Genomic DNA, 17,400 nt, shown 5'->3' with positions numbered 1-17,400 from the left:
TGCTGAGTTTTCCAAATTTGCTGGCATATTGAGTGCAGCACTTTTAATAGCATTATCTTTTAGGATTTGAAATACCTCAACTGGAATTCTGTCACCTCACTAGCATTGTTTGTAGTGATGCTTCCTAAGGCCCACTCGACTTCGCATTCTAGGATGTCTGGCTCTAGGTGACTGATCACACCATTGTGGTTATCTGGGTCATGAAGATCTTTTTTGTACAGTTCTTCTGTGTATCCTTGCCACCTCTTCTTAATATCTTCTGCTGCTGTTAGGTCCATACCACTTCTGTCCTTTATTGTGCCCATTTTTGCATGAAATGTTCCACTGGTATCACTAATTTTCTTGAAAAGATCTCTAGTCTTTCCCATTCTATTGTTTTCCTCTATTTCTTTGCATTGATCACTGAGGAAGGTTTTGTTTTCTCTCCTTGCTATTCTTTGGAACTCTGCATTCAGATGGATATATTTTTCCTAATACATATAATCACTAATACATTTAATTGCACAGTTTTAATAATCTACAAATAGAATAAGTTTAAGTTTTTAAAAAAGAATGTTTCTAAATGCTTAAATGCTTTGGAATGACTTACTATAAAAAACTTCCAGCATAATTTAATGTGGATAAGATTAGTAAAAGTTTAGGGAAAAACTCAAAATTCTGGAAGGATTCTATATTCCTTCACAAATATCTTTAATTTCTTCCTATATTAGAGAAACAAATGCTGAAAATTGTGCTGTTATGTGTTATTTGCAGGGAAAAATAATGACACTGATCCATAGACCGACATTCAAAGAGAAGGCTTTTGGCTCCCCTTCAAAAGATTGGTGGATATGTAAATATATATATTTTAAAGTGAGATAAAATTCATAAATTAATATCTATCTTTCTTTATGATTCACCTCTTAATGTGATTCTTTAGTATAAACCTATTACCTGATGGTTAGGATGACATTGAGTAAGATAGATCCTTTACTGCCATTCATGAGCTAGAAGCAAATTTCCTTTGGTTTCCATGATAGTAAAATATACTCTCATCTGTAATTACTCTCTATATCTGCATAAGAATTAGTAAAGAATTTAAGTAATCTCTTAGAAATGTAGCTATTACAGGTCAGATTTCTTAATGATATAGTGATGCATCTGATGGTACCAGGAACTTTTTTAAAAGATTTTTTTATTACATAATTTAAAGTTTTTTTTTATGAAGCATTGACTTACAATGAGGAACTTTAAAAAAAAATTCAAAGGTTTTGTTGAATTGGAAACTGCTTAGAATAAGCAATTGTATGTGGGAGCTTGGAAATTTGTTTTTTTTACCCATAAAAGTAAGTTCACTGGTCAGTTCAGTGGTGTATCAGACATGTCAGCCTGCAGTAGGTGGTCGCGGCTCATTGATGTCAGCTTTATCACAGCTGTGCGCATGTGCTGCCATTTATAGATGACATGGTGCAGAGACACAGGGCTGGGGGAGAAATGCCTTGGATTCTCTGTCTGGCTCCGCGGCCACCATGAATCAGTGAGAACTGTTTCTGACTCCCTGGCAGTGAGCTTGCAGTGTGAGTTGTTTTCTTTCCTAGAAACAGGGAATTAATTCACCCTCCTCACAGTGTGTTTACAACCACTACACACACTGGCAAGCTGACTGGCAGGGTGGCTTAGTCCGTGGCCAACTGGGTAAGAAGCTCATCAACTTTAGTCATTTTAGCACCAGGCTGTATCATTAGCACAGCTAACCAAACACTGAGATTATTGTTAAATACCAAGCGATTCTTCCAAACTGCTGATTTCTTAATCATCACATATTCACTGTCAACAGTGTGGCCTGCAGGCTTGTTCCTTCATTTTTTTCTTTCTTCCCCAAAAGATTTATTGAAAGTCTCCTGTGTGCCAGTCACTGTTATGGGATTGGGAATCCAACAGTGAATACGTCAGAGGAAAAAAGATAACCCTGCCTTTTAGAACTTCAATTCTGATAGAGGATATATACACATAAACCTGGGCTTTCCCTGGGGGCTCAGACAATAAAGAATCTGCCTGCAACGCGGGAAACCTGGGTTCAATCCCTGGGTTGAGAAGATCCCCTGAAGAAGAAAATGGCAACCCACTCCAGTATTCTTGCTGAAGAATTCCATGGACAGAGGAGCCGGGCGGTCTCCAGTCCATGAGGGTCACAAAGAGTTGAGCACACACATGTCTAGTGTGTGTTACTTGCTCAGTTGTGTCCAGCTCTTTGTGACCCCATGGACCATAGCCTGCCAGGCTCCTCTGTCTATAGAATTTTCCAGGCAAGAGTACTGGAGTGGGTTGCTATCCTTCTCCACGAGATTGTCCCAATCCAGGGATCAAACCTATGTCTCTGGCTTCTCCTGCATTGACAGGTGCGTTCTTTACCACTGCTCCGCCTGAGAAGCCCACACATAGACACAGACATATTTAAGTGCCAGGAGGACAGAGAAATGAAGAAGGTGAATGAAATGCTGTGGGTTGAGGAGTAACACTGAACTTCTGACAGAGTGGGCAGAGAAGGCCTCACTGAGACTATCAAGTCTTTAGTATTGGGTTGGCTGAAAGATTCATCTGGAGTTTTCCATTATGGAAATAATCCTATTGGCCAACCCAATATAAACTCCTGAAGGAGAAACACAGTCTAGAAGAAGTAGTTTCTCAGAACTTAAGTTTTCTTAATCTGTGTCTGTGGGGTTTGTATGAGAGAAATATTACATCTAAATTTTCACTGTACCTGAAATTTTAGCATCTCTTCTAAATCATGTATCTAGATAACTGACTATAGTAATCTGAGGAGAACCTGTGTCTTTGTCACAGATATTTTCATATCACCTACACTTATTGTATACATCTCAAAATATTGTGTATATTCATCACTACTTACAAATTACCATAGTTACTATCCTAGCCATTAAATCTTGAATTTTAATATTGTAATAAAGAAGCACATATATCACAGTTTTAAAAAATATCTGTACTGATAATTGTATTTCAAAATAATACATTTCCTGGTACCCCTATGTATTATATGTTATGAGTTTTAAAACACATTGAGAAATGTGAGGCTGAGGCGTCACTAGTTTGCCAAAAAGAGGCTCTGGCATAGATATGTTAAGCTTTTGTTTAATCCCTAATTGAGAGCTGTCTTCCACCTCCCAAAAGTACAGTACACCCTTCATTTGTTTCCCTCTTTGAGAGATTACTCAAATACATCCTGAACAGATAGGGAGGGTTTTCTGGATAATTCCATAGAACTGTGATTGCGAAAGATCCTTTTTAGCTTCCTGTTTCCTGCAGGCCACACACTATTAACGTATTAGGTTGGCCAAAAAAGCTCGTTCGGGTTTTTTTTTTGCCAACCCAATATTGCAGAATTACATAGCAAGTCAAGCAGACAAGTAGCTTCTTAGACAAGGACAGTTTAGTACTTCACGGATTAGCTTTTAGACTTCCTTAAAAAAGTACTTGAAGATCCTTGAAATCAGTGCAGTTCGCTCTGAGAAAAAATGAGATGCAGAAATCTGAGTTGGAATTGGCTCACTTTTCTCACTTACACCAGCTTTTTAGCCACTCTCCTCCTCGTGATGTTGACCAAGTGCATCTGCCTAGATTGAGAGGACCTAGACTATATAACCATTGTACCTTCACCTGGATCAGCCTATGGGAAATAAGATGGTATATATATACACTTTTAGCATGTTTTAGCTAAACTGTTTTAGCATGACAATCATAGAACAGAGCCAAGAACCCTACTGCAGGTAGAAAGGGGAGGGCGAGCACTGGTTAATGGGTTAGTCCAGAGAATTTTTGCTCTGTACTACATATTATGTACTTTCAATCCCTCGAGAATGTAAATATACTCTTCTATCTCTCATCAACAGTTAAAAAATAAAACTTAAAAATGAGCATTTTAATGTTGCCAGAAGCTGGAAAGAGAAAATGTTAAGTCTGTAATTTTCACATTAGACAATCTTTTATGCTTGTGTCTTATATGGAAGGAAACCTATTTTTTATGTCATTAAACCTTCTGGACTGTACCTTCACTTGTGTCCCTCTGAGAAGTAGATACCTGAAAAGTGTGATGAGAGCTCTGAGCCATGTGGCACTCATCTGCATGGTCTCTTTTCTTTTATAGGTTGGTGAAAGATGCTCCTTGGGATGAAGTCCCACTTGCTCACTCCCTGGTTGGTTTTGCCACTGCCTATGACTTCTTGTACAACTACCTGAGCAAGACACAGCAGGAGAAGTTTCTTGAAGTGATTGCCAATGCCTCGGGGTATATGTATGAGACTTCATACAGGAGAGGATGGGGATTTCAATACCTGCACAATCATCAGCCCACCAACTGCATGGCCTTGCTCACAGGAAGCCTGGTTCTGATGAATCAAGGTGTGTACAGCTGAGGAATGCCTTGAGCTGATATCAGTCACAATTACCACAGTGTGAACCAAACATTTCTATAACTAGTCTAAGTACACGGTCATATGTGGCTCCTAACTAAGCCCAAACCATGACAATACCTTGGGCACCTCTTGGAGAGTTGAGAGACCTCTCCTTCCTCATTTCTGCTTGTTACATTAGCCTGCTTGTTATTTTAGCATGCTCTCTTATTGTCTCAAGTCATATCCTTACGCACAGGATCAGTGGTGAATATTCCTTTTTCCAATTTTTGACAGTGAAGGCAACCAGCCTGGATAGAGTTTATAAAAGCTGAACAGGTGGTTCGTTATTTGAACTGAATATTCCTCACACACAGGTTGTGTTTCAATATATTGCTACTTTTTTTCCCCTCTAAAGACTTTAAAAGAATCTATCTAAGGACTTCCTGGTGGTCCAGTGGTTCAGACTTTGCCTTCCAATGCAGGGCATCCTGTTCGATCCCTAGTTGAGGAGGTAAGATCCCACACACCTCCTGGCCAAAAACCAAATATAAAACAGAAGCAGTATTGTAACAAATTCAATAAAGACTTTAAAAATGGTCCACATCAAAAAAAATCTTTAAAAATAAAATCAGTTAATCTAGATCATTCAGGTCAAGTTTATAGTTGACTTTTATGGACCATTTAGCTGCTTTGCCTTATTGTATTGTATAATAGCTAATATCACATTTCTTTTTTTATAATTAAATTTATTTATTTTTAATTGAAGAATAATTGCTTTACAATATTGTGTTGGTTTCTGCCATCACATTTTCTTTGTTCTTGTAATTCTGACTTAATTACAACTCCTGTTGAGAGACATCTTTAAATAACTAAATAAGGTTGTGTTTAAGAAAAATGACCCTTGGTTCACAGTGAATTATTAGAATATTAAATATTCTGGGAAAATAACTGGGAAATCTAAAAGAGTTTAACTCAAAAAATAAAAAAAAATTTAAAAAATAAAAGAGTTTAACTCTTGATTATATTCCCTATAAGACTTAGTAAGCATTTTGTAGATTATCCAGCATCAGATTTTACCCATGCCTAAGTTTCTCCCTTGTCATATCAGCCATCACTTTTAATTAGGTCTTAGAGGAAAGGAAACTAAAATTAATTGAGCATATGGCATGTGCTAATCCTTGCCCATATTTTATTTAATTCTCACATCAACTATATAAGGTAGCTGGGTTTTGGACCCAATTCTAGCCAAATTCAAACTTCATTGTCTTTCCACTATATTTTGTTGCCTTTCTTAAAATAAAAATTCAACTTACAGTAACTTAAGGAAAGCTTGATTAAGAGTGTAATTTTTGCCACTCTCACGAATACAAACCGAATTTTAAAAGTCAAAAAGTAAGCCACGTGAACACCTACCATCAGACCATTTATAAATCCTCAGGCCTGTGGAAAGATAGCATCATGAATTGGTGGAAAGAACCCTAGAGTGAGCTGGATGGTAGCCCAGGGCCTTGGATTTTAGTCTAGTACAGTTTAATTCCCTTAGATAAATTTTTAGTTCTTTACCAGCAGGAATAGAACTTATTTCTTCATTCTCCACAATAGATAAAATTGAGATAAATTTTTAGTTCTTTACCAGCAGGAATAGAACTTATTTCTTCATTCTCCACAGTAGATAAAATTGTTCCAGATAATAAACAGGCACCTAAAATACTGGCTCGAATTGGATTACAATTTGTATTTGGCCTTGGCAAGAGTTTTCACATGCATTTGTTTTCTGAGTAAAGTCATAAGGTTTGCTCTGGGATGCAGTCTTCCAGGGCTTTTCCACAAGTAGTGCCCACATTGATAAGAAGAGGGAACAGAAAAAGGAGTGGAATCCCTGGTCCTTCATATCTCTGTTAAGTCATCAGACTTACAGCCCTGGCTTTCCCAGCTGCCTCGCTCTCACTCTAGGAGCTGCCTTGGCCACACTGCACTGATCATTCCATGTGCTCGGAGCAGCCTTGTAGATCCTGACTGCGGTAGCTTTGTCAGGTGTGGCTCCCACTGAATTCACGTGACATGTCCGCTGTGGGAGAATTAGGATTTGGTGGCCCTGTTGGTAAGGAATCCACCTGCAGTGCAGAAGACCTGGGTTCAATCCCTGGGTGGAGATCTCCTGGAGAAGGGAGTGGCTACCCGCTCCACTGTTCTTGCCTCGGGAATTCCACAGATAGAAGAGTCTGGTGGGCTATAGTCCATGGGGTAACACAGAGTCGGACACAACTGAAATGAGCTAACACCTTCACTTTCTGTCCTGCTAACCCAGTCTGAGGCTTGGTACAGAGGGCCCACAGGATCACATGTATTCAGTTTACAAATCAACTGGAAAGAAGACAGAAATGAAATGTTTAAATGATTACACCATACTTGTAATAAGACCAGGGAATGAGATAAAGAGTATCATGAAGTTATGATTAAATATCAAATGAGTGTATTAAGTTTGCATTCAGGAGAACAATTTCTTTAGATGAGTTTGAGATGGTTCATAAAACTTTGAAGGGTAGATAGGATATGGATAAGTGAAAATAAGGAGAAATCCAGGCAAGATATATGGGTGATGGGAAAAACACAGGGCAGAACATTAGTAATAACAATATTGGTACCTCGTATGGATAGATTTGAAGTTTACAAAGGTAGACATTACCTCATCTCTCCTGGATAGAGTTTTTTAGAAGGGAAAAATAAAGAAAATCAGGTAATGAAATATATGAGGAGCAGTGAAATAGCAGTCCTGATTTTAAACATCAGTTCCATTGGTGTCTGGCTGGAGATGGAGGATACAGATGTGGAAAAGATGAAGATGATTGGGATTTAAACCCTAATAATTGGAAAATGGAAATTAAAACCTATCTAGAAGGCTGGTATGTCAGGTGTGGAGCTGGCTGGGAGAAGGGGCCAGTGCCCAGCAGAGCCTGAGAATGGTGCTGCCCCCATGAGATGAGGTCTGGGACTTACTTGGGCTGGGACTTCAGCTTTAGGCTGGGACACATCTGGTGGTACCTGGGCCTCTGGAAGCCCGCATGCCCAGCACATCTAGTAGCCCAAGGTAGAGGGTTCAGCATGGATGACCATGCACATGTCTATGGGAAAGAAATAACAAAAGTCTACTCACATTAGGAGACTGGGAGCTTAATTTGATCCTTAGGGGTTGTGTATTTTAAATACAAGCAAACAAAACAAACTTTAAAGACGTAAGTTCAGATCAAAGCTCTGTTCACTTTTAGTCATGTACCAGAGGACAAGTCAACCTTTCTGTAATTTTGGAGAAATAGTGCATAATTGAGTTGTTAAAAGGATCAAGTAAGGTTATGTTTGGTGCTATGTAGCTTCCAAATGCTACACAATGTGAAGAATTGTTATTGCTGCCTAAATGCTGGTTTCACAAAAATGATAGAAAAATAGCATTTCTGAGTCAAAAGAATTTTATAAAATATTTTAGACCTTCAATTCTCAGTTGGGGAAAATGAAAACGGTGGCAGGTGAAGAAGTACTTGAACAAAATCATGTAGCTCAGTTTTGGCAGACTTGGGACTCTCAGTTGATCTTTGTCACCTTTAGATCCCCACTCCAATGGTGTCTCCACCCCACTATGCTGCCTTGTCTGATGCTGTGACATCTAAAAGCACATAAAAGATAAGATACTGTCTTCTAAGAACAGGATAAGTGGGAGACTCTTCATTTAGTATTTCTAGTATTTGCAGCTTATTACAGATTCTGTAAAATAATGTTAACAGTTGTTGTGAAGTGGAAAACTTCAAAAATATTGTCAGTTGGTGTATTTTAGACAAATTGAATGAAAGTCTCAATATACAGATCTTTTCTTGCAGGCATGAAGTGTGTCAATTTGTAACCTCAGATGTGTGATTTCAATATATTAAAGATTATTAAATTACTGATACTTATTTAAAGGTTTACCTTTAATTAATAAATGACCTGTATCAAGAACTTATTAATTTAAATCATGGACTCATCATAAACCTGGATTAGCAAGGTGCTGTTTATAACATTGATAAGTGAGAGTTTTACAAAGCACAATTTGCAGTATAAAGTAGTCAGATAACTAAGAGGGTTTAATTTGGCCACATTTTTGTTTCTCCTTTGTTACATCCTTAGTCATTGTTTTCATGTGTTTGCATCCTTTAGGGTACCTTCAGGAAGCTTACTTATGGACCAAACAAGTTCTGACCATCATGGAGAAGTCTCTGGTCTTGCTCCGAGAGGTGACAGATGGCTCCCTCTATGAAGGAGTTGCATATGGCAGCTACACCACTAGATCACTCTTCCAGTATATGTTTCTTGTTCAAAGGCACTTTGACATCAACCACTTTGGCCACCCATGGCTTAAACAACACTTTGCATTTATGTATAGAACCATTCTGCCAGGTACAGTGAAGATTTAGAAGTGAAAAAAACATTAAACTATTATAATTTTTTCTGATTATGAAGATGGACAAGATTAAGAAATGTGGGATTTGAACCATATCGAGGTTAAAGGGATTTTTTTTTTTTAATCAAAGAATTTTAAGAGTTATATATAGCCAAGAATATTCTGGATGTTAATGTGAGGATTTGTGATTTAAGTATTATAAAATGTAGAGTATAACAGATCAAATATAATTTGTAGTCCCATGGTACTTTTATTTTTTTGTGTATACAAACTTGGGTACATATACAAACTCTTTTTCATGAATCTGAAAATATAAATATTTATGATTACATGTTATTTTCCTTTATGTGTAAATCCTAATTAATCTATTTATTTATTTTTTTTAGTTTTAAATTTTTTCTTCTAAACTATACAGACATGATTCAAAAGAGAGATTACACTTGGAGGTTTAGTATTCTCTTTAAATATTTTTGGGTCTGATCCCTGGGTCAGGAAGATCCCCTGGAGAAGAGAATGGCTATCCACTCCAGTATTCTTGCCTGGAGAATTCCATGGACAGAGGAGCCTGGTGGGCAATAGTCCATATTGAAATAAATGGTATAAAATATAGAAAACTAACCAAAAAATGAATTTCTATGAAACTTCTGAATTCTTGTTGCTATGTAGTAAGCTTTTAACTTCTCAATAAATTCATTTCTAGGACAGATTATAACTCTGCGTACTTCTAAACAGAAGTAAATTTTCATCAGGATGGATTTTGCCCCAGTGAAATGCAATTTTTAGTTGAGTGATTCCAAACCTACAGCAAACAATCCAGGTTTTAAATCTTTTTGCTTTGGATATATACACATGGATTGGATAGAAACTCCATTATTGCATTAGTTATCAAAAAAATACTACAGAGCCCCCAGAAGAACCATGTTATGATTTGGTTTAGACTCACATTCAGAACCCTATTGTTTTATTGCTTATCTTTGAACATTCAGGAGAGGCCTCTTGTTTCTTTATCTTGGTAAACACAGGCCATCTAAAGCAAGGGCCTTTAAGAAGCCTCAAAGCTTTGTAACTTGATCTGAGATCTAATAATCCGCCACACTGGGGCTTTGACTTGCTGTGAACTGTGTATATGGCTACTTCCTAAGGTGAAAAGGACAATATAGTCACCTTTAAGTGGAGAATTCATGTTTGTTTCAGTTAGTGAAACGACCTTTACTGAACACTGATGTGCCAGGCACTATCATAGGCAAGGGATTCAAAGAGTGATAAGACATACCATCTGCTTTTAAGATACTCACAGATTTAGCAGGAGATTCAGAAAGTCACAATTTATACTAAGATTTACTTGGACAAGCATTTACTAAATTGGCAGGAGCAAAAACATTAGCTGTAAATTATATAAATACGACCATGCAGGCATTTTTAGAAGGGATTCTGTGTTAAGTCAATCTGTTCTCAACAACGTTTTTTTTTTTCTCTACACTATCTATTCCAGTAACAACCATTCCTGTCTGAACCAGAGTTTTCTCCCATTATTCTTTTTCAAGGATGCATGGAGTATATCTGTTCTTACCTGCTTCTGTTTTTCTGACCTATTCCAGTATGATCTTTACTTTTTTTTTCCTCTTTTCTTCAACTTCTGACAGTACATGTGGGCAGGATCTTCTCTGGAAATGGTTTTGTTTTCTTCCTGCAGATACTCAAGTCTCTCCCCTAAACCTTCTAATTTCTACTGTTGTTCACTCGCTAAGTCATGTCTGACTCTTTGCGACTCCATGGACTGCAGCACGCCAGGCTCCCTGTCCTTCACTATCTCCTGGAGTTTGCTCAGGTTCATGTCCATTGAGTCGGTGATGCCATCCAACCTTGTCATCCTCTGCCACCATCTTCTCCTTTTGCCCTCAATCTTTCCCAACATCAGGGTCTTTTCCAGTGAGTCAGCTCTTGGCATCAGGTGGCCAAAGTATTGGAGCTTCAGCTTCAACAGCAGTCCTTCCAGTGATATTCAGGGTTGATTTCCTTTAGGATTATCAGCTGGTTTGATCTGCTTGCAGTCCAAGAGACTCTCAAGAGTCTTCTCTACTTCTGCTGTATTGAATGCCAAACTGAAACACTTTATGTTATTATCTTGGCCTGGGATGTGGGATGTGTTGGTGGAAAAGCTAGTGCCCATTCCAGGTTCAGGGACTCACCATGCACAAGAGATAGATAGCCCATGTATCCATGCAAGTATAATTGCATATGGCATGAACACTGGAAAATGAGGAAGCTGAGCAATACACGTAAGCATTCCATTACCAGTGACAAGTTGCCATGTAACAAACTTACCCACAAGCTTTGTGGAAGACCTTTGGAAGGATTCTGATTAATTGGGATGGAGCAAAGGGATCATGGTTCTCTTTCTTATTTTTATCCTAGAAGACAGTTGATTCCAATTTGCAACCAGGATTCAGAATCATTGTTGGGGTTTTATGGAAGTACGTAGTTTTTAAATTTATCTTAATTCTGTCAAACATATTTCCTCAGGGTTTCAAAGAACTGTGGCTATTGCAGACTCAAATTACAACTGGTTTTATGGTCCAGAAAGCCAATTAGTGTTCCTGGATAAATTTGTCATGCGTAACGGCAGTGGCAACTGGTTGGCTGACCAAATCAGAAGGAACCGTGTGGTGGAAGGTCCGGGGACGCCGTCCAAAGGGCAACGCTGGTGTACTCTTCACACGGAATTTCTCTGGTATGTTACATTGTGCTGGCTTGAAAGAGAAATTGTACCCAGGGGCACCCTGTGTTAAATTTTTTTTGCTTTAAAAAAGAAAAACTCATCTCTCCATGCCACCTACGCACTCACAGCTTGTGTTCAATTCATACTGCGGTTTTCAGACTCTGTTAGAAACATTTCCTTCCATTTAAGATCTAATTACTGTTTGCTGTTTTTGCTTTTCTTGCATTAGAGATATCCTTGGCTCACGCTGTTTCATAGATATGCATGTTTTGATTTACATCATTTTTGAAATCATCTAAAGAGAAAAACCACAAAATTTAGACCTAGGTTTTCTGATAGTCACACCAAAGGGAAAAAAAAAGGTAGTAAAATGTTTTGTTTTGGTAAATGGAGCATTATAATCTTCTAATAGCAAAGCTGTTACTAAATTTTCAAAACTGTTTAAAAGTGTTTGACAGTATTTGACAGTTTTACTTTGATAATAAAAGAACCATGTAATTTTTTTTGCCTTAATCTTTTAAGCCTAGAAAGAGCAGCCAGGGTCTCCTTTTTTAAAGTACTGCCAAATACATTGTTGGCATCCAATAAATTAAAGTTAAAATAAAAGTTAAAGAGAATTGGTTAATCATTAATCCCTGATGTCTTTTCAAGCTATTGAAATTTGCATTCAACTCCAAAGTAAGCTTGCATGGTTTGATTGCTTCTTTTCATTAAAAAAAAAAATCAAACAAGAGGAAGAAAAATGTTAGTAGAGTGATAACTGTCTTAGTTTGACCATCATTTTTAAAAACAATCTTCACAGATGAACTACATATATTAATATGTAGACATTCCTGACTCCATTTAGGGGTATGAAGTAATTACTTAATAGTGTCTTCACTTACCCATAAATAAACAACCAAGAGAATTCTATAAAGTTGCTTCTAGGAGTCAGATTCCAGTCCTCTTGCCTGGAAAATCCCACGGACAGAGGAGCCTGGTAGGCTGCAGTCCATGGGGTCACTAGGAGTCGGACACGACTGAGCAACTTCACTTTCCCTTTTCACTTTCATGCATTGGAGAAGGAAATGGCAACCCACTCCAGTGTTCTTGCCTGGAGAATCCCAGGGACGGGGGGGCCTGGTGGGCTGCCGTCTATGGGGTCACACAGAGTCGGACACGACTGAAGTGACTTAGCAGCAGCAGCAGCAGCAGCAGCACTACCATAGCTGACCGATGCACTTTCGAGACCTAAGAGCTAGCACAGGTCTGCCTTTTGTCCCTTGAGCAGCAGATCATATGAACCTGTCAAGGCTGTTGTCTGAAGTCACCAAAAGCAAACAGTCACCTTCATTATTATTTTTACAGCCTTTCTGAATCAAGATCTGTGTTCTTAATCATGGGTTAATTAAGTAATGTTAATCATTGTCTTTGATAATAAACCTGTATCATAAATTAAGATAAGAAATTTATTATTAAAAAAGCATGCAGATTAAAACAAAACAAAACCTTTGGATTTTTGTCTGGGCTGAACAATGGGAGGAACAATCATAAATCCCCCCCACTATTAGATTGTTTCCTGAATTTCATGCATTTATATTCTTAGATATTGCATTGGCAGTAAATTTTATCGAATATGTGAGATTCGACTGTATTTAAATTTATTTTTTTAGAGGGGAGGAAAGTACCAAATTTGAATTTCAGTTGTTTGCAGAACCATCCTTGCTTATCACTGAGTGATTGTGCTTAGACACTCAGTCGTGTTCCACGCTGTGACTCCCTGGACTGCAGCACGCCAGGCTCCTCTGTCAACGGGGACTCTCCAGGGAACAATACTGGAGTGGGTTGCCATGCCCTCCTCCATCCAGCAGGTCTTCCCAACCCAGGGATCAAACCCAGGTCTCCCACATTGCAGGCAGATTCTTTACCGACTGAGCCACATGGAAGCCCAAGAATATCAGAGTGGGTAGCCTATCCCTTCTCTGGGGGATCGTCCCAACCCAGGAATTCAACTGGAATCTCCTGCATTGCAGGCGAATTCTTTTACAGCGGAGCTACCAGAGAAGCCCACTCAAGGATTGCTAGAGTCTAAATATTTTTTTAAAGATTTTTTTTTTGATGTGGACCATTTTTAAAGTGTTTATTGAATTTGTTACAGTATGGCTTCTGTTTTATGTTTTGCTTTCTTGTCCACGAGGCATATGGGATCTTTGCTCTCCAACCAGGGACTGAACCTGCACCCCCTGCATTGAAAGGTGAGGTCTTAACCACTGGACCACCAGGGAAGTCCCTAGAGTCTAAATCTTAGTGTGTGGTTTCCTAGAATAGGAGCCCCTCAACTAGAGGTTTGAGTGAGCTGCTTCATTCTGTGAGCCCCAGTCTCATTTGGGTGGCAGTTCTGAAATCGTTCAGTGAGGAAGGTCCACGTAGAGATGATCAGCAGCAGTCATTTCAGCCTCACACCCTTCACAGATGTCAAGGTGCACTCGTCTCCCATCCACCAAGGACATTCCTCCACTCCTGTTGACTGTGCATGGGTGTTTTCAGAAAAGTCCATAATGCCGTCTACACCGCCAGTGCTCTGGGTAGCATTTGTGTGTTGTTTCCTCTAGCCAGGCTACCATATGGCATCACTGTTCTGATATGTCCTTTCACTTCTATCAGAAAATCATGTAGTTTTTAAAAATTAATTTTTTCAGGTACGATGCCAGCTTGAAATCTGTTCCCCCTCCAGATTTCGGCACCCCGACATTGCATTATTTTGAAGACTGGGGCGTTGTGACTTACGGAAGTGCGCTGCCTGCAGAAATCAATAGATCTTTCCTTTCCTTCAAGTCAGGAAAACTTGGGGGACGTGCAATATATGACATTGTCCACAGAAACAAATACAAAGACTGGATCAAAGGCTGGAGGAATTTTAATGCAGGGCATGAACATCCTGATCAAAATTCATTTACCTTCGCTCCCAACGGTGTGCCTTTCATTACTGAGGCTCTCTACGGGCCAAAGTACACCTTCTTCAACAACGTTTTGATGTTTTCCCCAGCTGCCTCCAAGAGCTGCTTTTCTCCCTGGGAGGGCCAGGTCACAGAAGACTGCTCATCAAAATGGTCTAAATATAAGCACGACCCAGCAGCTAGCTGTCAGGGGAGAGTGGTTGCCGCAGCAGAGAAAAATGGGGTGGTTTTCATCCGAGGAGAGGGTGTGGGCGCTTACAACCCCCAGCTTCACCTGAGGAACGTTCAGAGAAATCTGATCCTCTTGCATCCGCAGCTTCTCCTCCTTGTGGATCAGATACACCTGGGAGAGGACAGCCCCTTGGAGAGGGCAGCAAGCTTCTTCCACAATGTGGATTTTCCTTTCGAGGAGACGGTGGTAGATGGGGTCCATGGGGCTCTCATCAGGCAGCGAGATGGCCTCTATAAAATGTACTGGATGGATGATACTGGCTACAGTGAGAAAGGAACCTTTGCCTCAGTGACATATCCTCACGGCTATCCTTACAACGGGACGAACTACGTGAATGTCACCATGCACCTCCGAAGTCCCGTCACCAGGGCAGCTTACCTCTTCATAGGGCCATCCGTCGATGTTCAGAGCTTCAGCATCCACGGAGACGCTCAGCAACTGGATGTGTTCGTGGCCACCAGCGAGCATGCCTACGCCACTTACCTGTGGACAGGAGAGACCTCGGGGCAGTCTGCCTTTGCGCAGGTCATTGCTGACCGGCAGAAAATTCTGTTTGACCGGAGTTCAGCCATCAGGAGCAGCGTTGTCCCGGAGGTGAAGGACTACGCTGCTCTGGTGGAAGAGAACCTGCAGCATTTTAAGCCCGTGTTCCAGCTGCTAGAGAAGCAGATCCTGTCCCGCGTCCGGAACACAGCCAGCTTCAGGAAGACTGCCGAGCGCCTGCTGAGATTTTCAGATAAGAGACAGACCGAGGAGGCCATCGACAGGATTTTTGCCATATCGCAGCAGCAGCAGCAGCAACAGGGCAAGTCCAAGAAGAACCGAAGGGGAGGCAAGCGCTATAAATTTGTGGATGCCGTCCCTGATATTTTTGCACAGATTGAAGTCAATGAAAGAAAGGTTCGACAGAAAGCTCAGATCTTAGCACAGAAAGAACTGCCCGTAGATGAAGATGAAGAAATGAAAGACCTTTTAGATTTTGCAGACGTAACATACGAGAAACACAGGAACGGCGATGTGATGAATGGCCGGTTTGGCCAGGCTCGGATGGTGACAACGACTCACAGCAGAGCCCCGGCGCTGTCCGCCTCGTACACCAGGCTGTTTCTGATCCTCAACATTGCTATTTTCTTTGTCATGTTGGCAATGCAACTGACTTATTTCCAGAGGGCCCAGAGTCTTCATGGCCAAAGATGTCTCTATGCAGTCCTTCTAATAGATAGCTGTATTTTATTATGGTTGTATTCTTCTTGTTCCCAATCACAGTGTTAGTATCGAAACTATAAGTGGCTTGATTGTTTTGTGGTCACAAGTCTATGCAAAAAAAAAAAGAAAAGAAAAATTCATTACCCTAGTTTATTACTGGATTTTTTTTTCAGATTCTTTTTAACAAATTAAGGGGAAAGTACTTCCACATAAGAAATCAGGGACGTGGGGAACTCAGTATGCATAGAGGCAAAGAATTAGGAATAAGGGTAGCTTGGTTGTCACACGGTGTTTCTGGAAATGTTTGGCTTGGCTGATTTAGGAATCCATATAATACTACTCTTAAAAGAACAAAAAGTCTGGTTTTAAGTACTGTTTCTTCTTAAGAGAAAGAGACTTAGATAGAATTGGATTTTATTAATATTAATTTAATGCTGTTAGCGCTCTCCAGATACTATTTTATGGAAAGACTGAGGCACACAATTCTGAAAAATACAGAAAGTTTTTTAATGTTGTGATCATGTTGAAAATAAATGTTGGTAAGTCCTGGTTATGATGCTGTCAACTTCCTTGGAGAAAAATTCATGTGAATAACAGTGTCTGCATATTGGGTTACTGTTCAGATAACATGGTAAAATGGTGGCAGAAGGTTGTTAAAAACTTGAGATATAGCTCCAGCAGAAAACATATTTTAGTGAATGAACATTTCCTTGATGATGTTGGTTTCTGCATACACATAATTGACTGCTTTTACACATCCATTGGTTGTTCAATAAGTAAAACAATTACAGGTAACTTCATTTCCTATTTTCCTTCTATGGAAAACTGTTACAGATCCAATGACTAACTTCAAAATAAAATATTTTATATTTGACTGTTGATTTGAATACCAAAGAAGATGGGGAAACTAAAATTTGAATGTAATTCTCATGTTTTTTTAATAGAAAACTTTCTTTAAGTTTATTTTGCTAAATAAACATCATAATTGTGATTTTTCTGCAGTGTCTTTCTTTTTTCCATTCCATTCAACATGTATTCAAAAGTTTTGAAATCTTTGAAGAAAACTGTTTATTTGAACTTGCATTAATTAAGCATAAGTTAGAATAAGCAAAATAAGTTGCTTATTTTCCTTTTGGTTGTTTAAACATATTTTAAACAGGTAAACAAAAGCCAAATTCTGATATTTAGGTAATATCAAGCTTTAAAACATGATTTTTAACATTTTATTTAATGAATTAAATAAGAGCAAGGGCTCCTCTCTGGTTGCCGCGTGCGGGCTTCTCCTCGTGGTGGCCTCTCTGCTGCGGAGCAGACTCTAGGCCACTCAGGCGTCTGGAGCTGTGGTGCACCGGCTGAGCTGCCCCGAAGCATGTGGGATCCTCCCAGACTTGGGATCAAACCAGTGTCCCCTGCATTGCAAGGGGCATTCTTAACCAGTGGACCACCAGGGGAGCCCAGTACCAAACTTTTAGAACATAAAATTTTCTAAT

At 39.4% G+C, this 17,400-nt stretch overlaps 1 protein-coding gene across 2 annotated transcripts in view; it reads left to right on the top strand.

Moving 5' to 3' along the window:
• Positions 1–16,907, top strand: part of DSE (dermatan sulfate epimerase) — a 46,394-nt gene extending 29,487 nt beyond the window's left edge. Inside the window, exons 3-6 of one of the 2 annotated variants that reach the window (XM_020894395.2) lie at positions 4,142–4,395; positions 8,574–8,813; positions 11,341–11,548; positions 14,215–16,907. In XM_020894395.2, coding sequence (XP_020750054.2) covers positions 4,142–4,395; positions 8,574–8,813; positions 11,341–11,548; positions 14,215–15,976 — 2,464 coding nt within the window. In that variant the 3' untranslated portion in view covers positions 15,977–16,907. Of the gene's footprint in view, positions 1–4,141; positions 4,396–8,573; positions 8,814–11,340; positions 11,549–14,214 lie in introns of those variants that run through there. The other variant, XM_070464134.1, reaches the window with a different exon arrangement.
• The last annotated feature ends 493 nt before the right edge of the window (positions 16,908–17,400 follow it).

The sequence above is a fragment of the Odocoileus virginianus genome, unplaced genomic scaffold, assembly GCF_023699985.2.
Source record: "Odocoileus virginianus isolate 20LAN1187 ecotype Illinois unplaced genomic scaffold, Ovbor_1.2 Unplaced_Contig_17, whole genome shotgun sequence".
Taxonomy (NCBI): domain Eukaryota; kingdom Metazoa; phylum Chordata; class Mammalia; order Artiodactyla; family Cervidae; genus Odocoileus; species Odocoileus virginianus.
The sequence above is the reverse complement of the archived record's forward strand: the minus strand, read 5'-3'. Positions and strand labels throughout refer to the sequence as shown.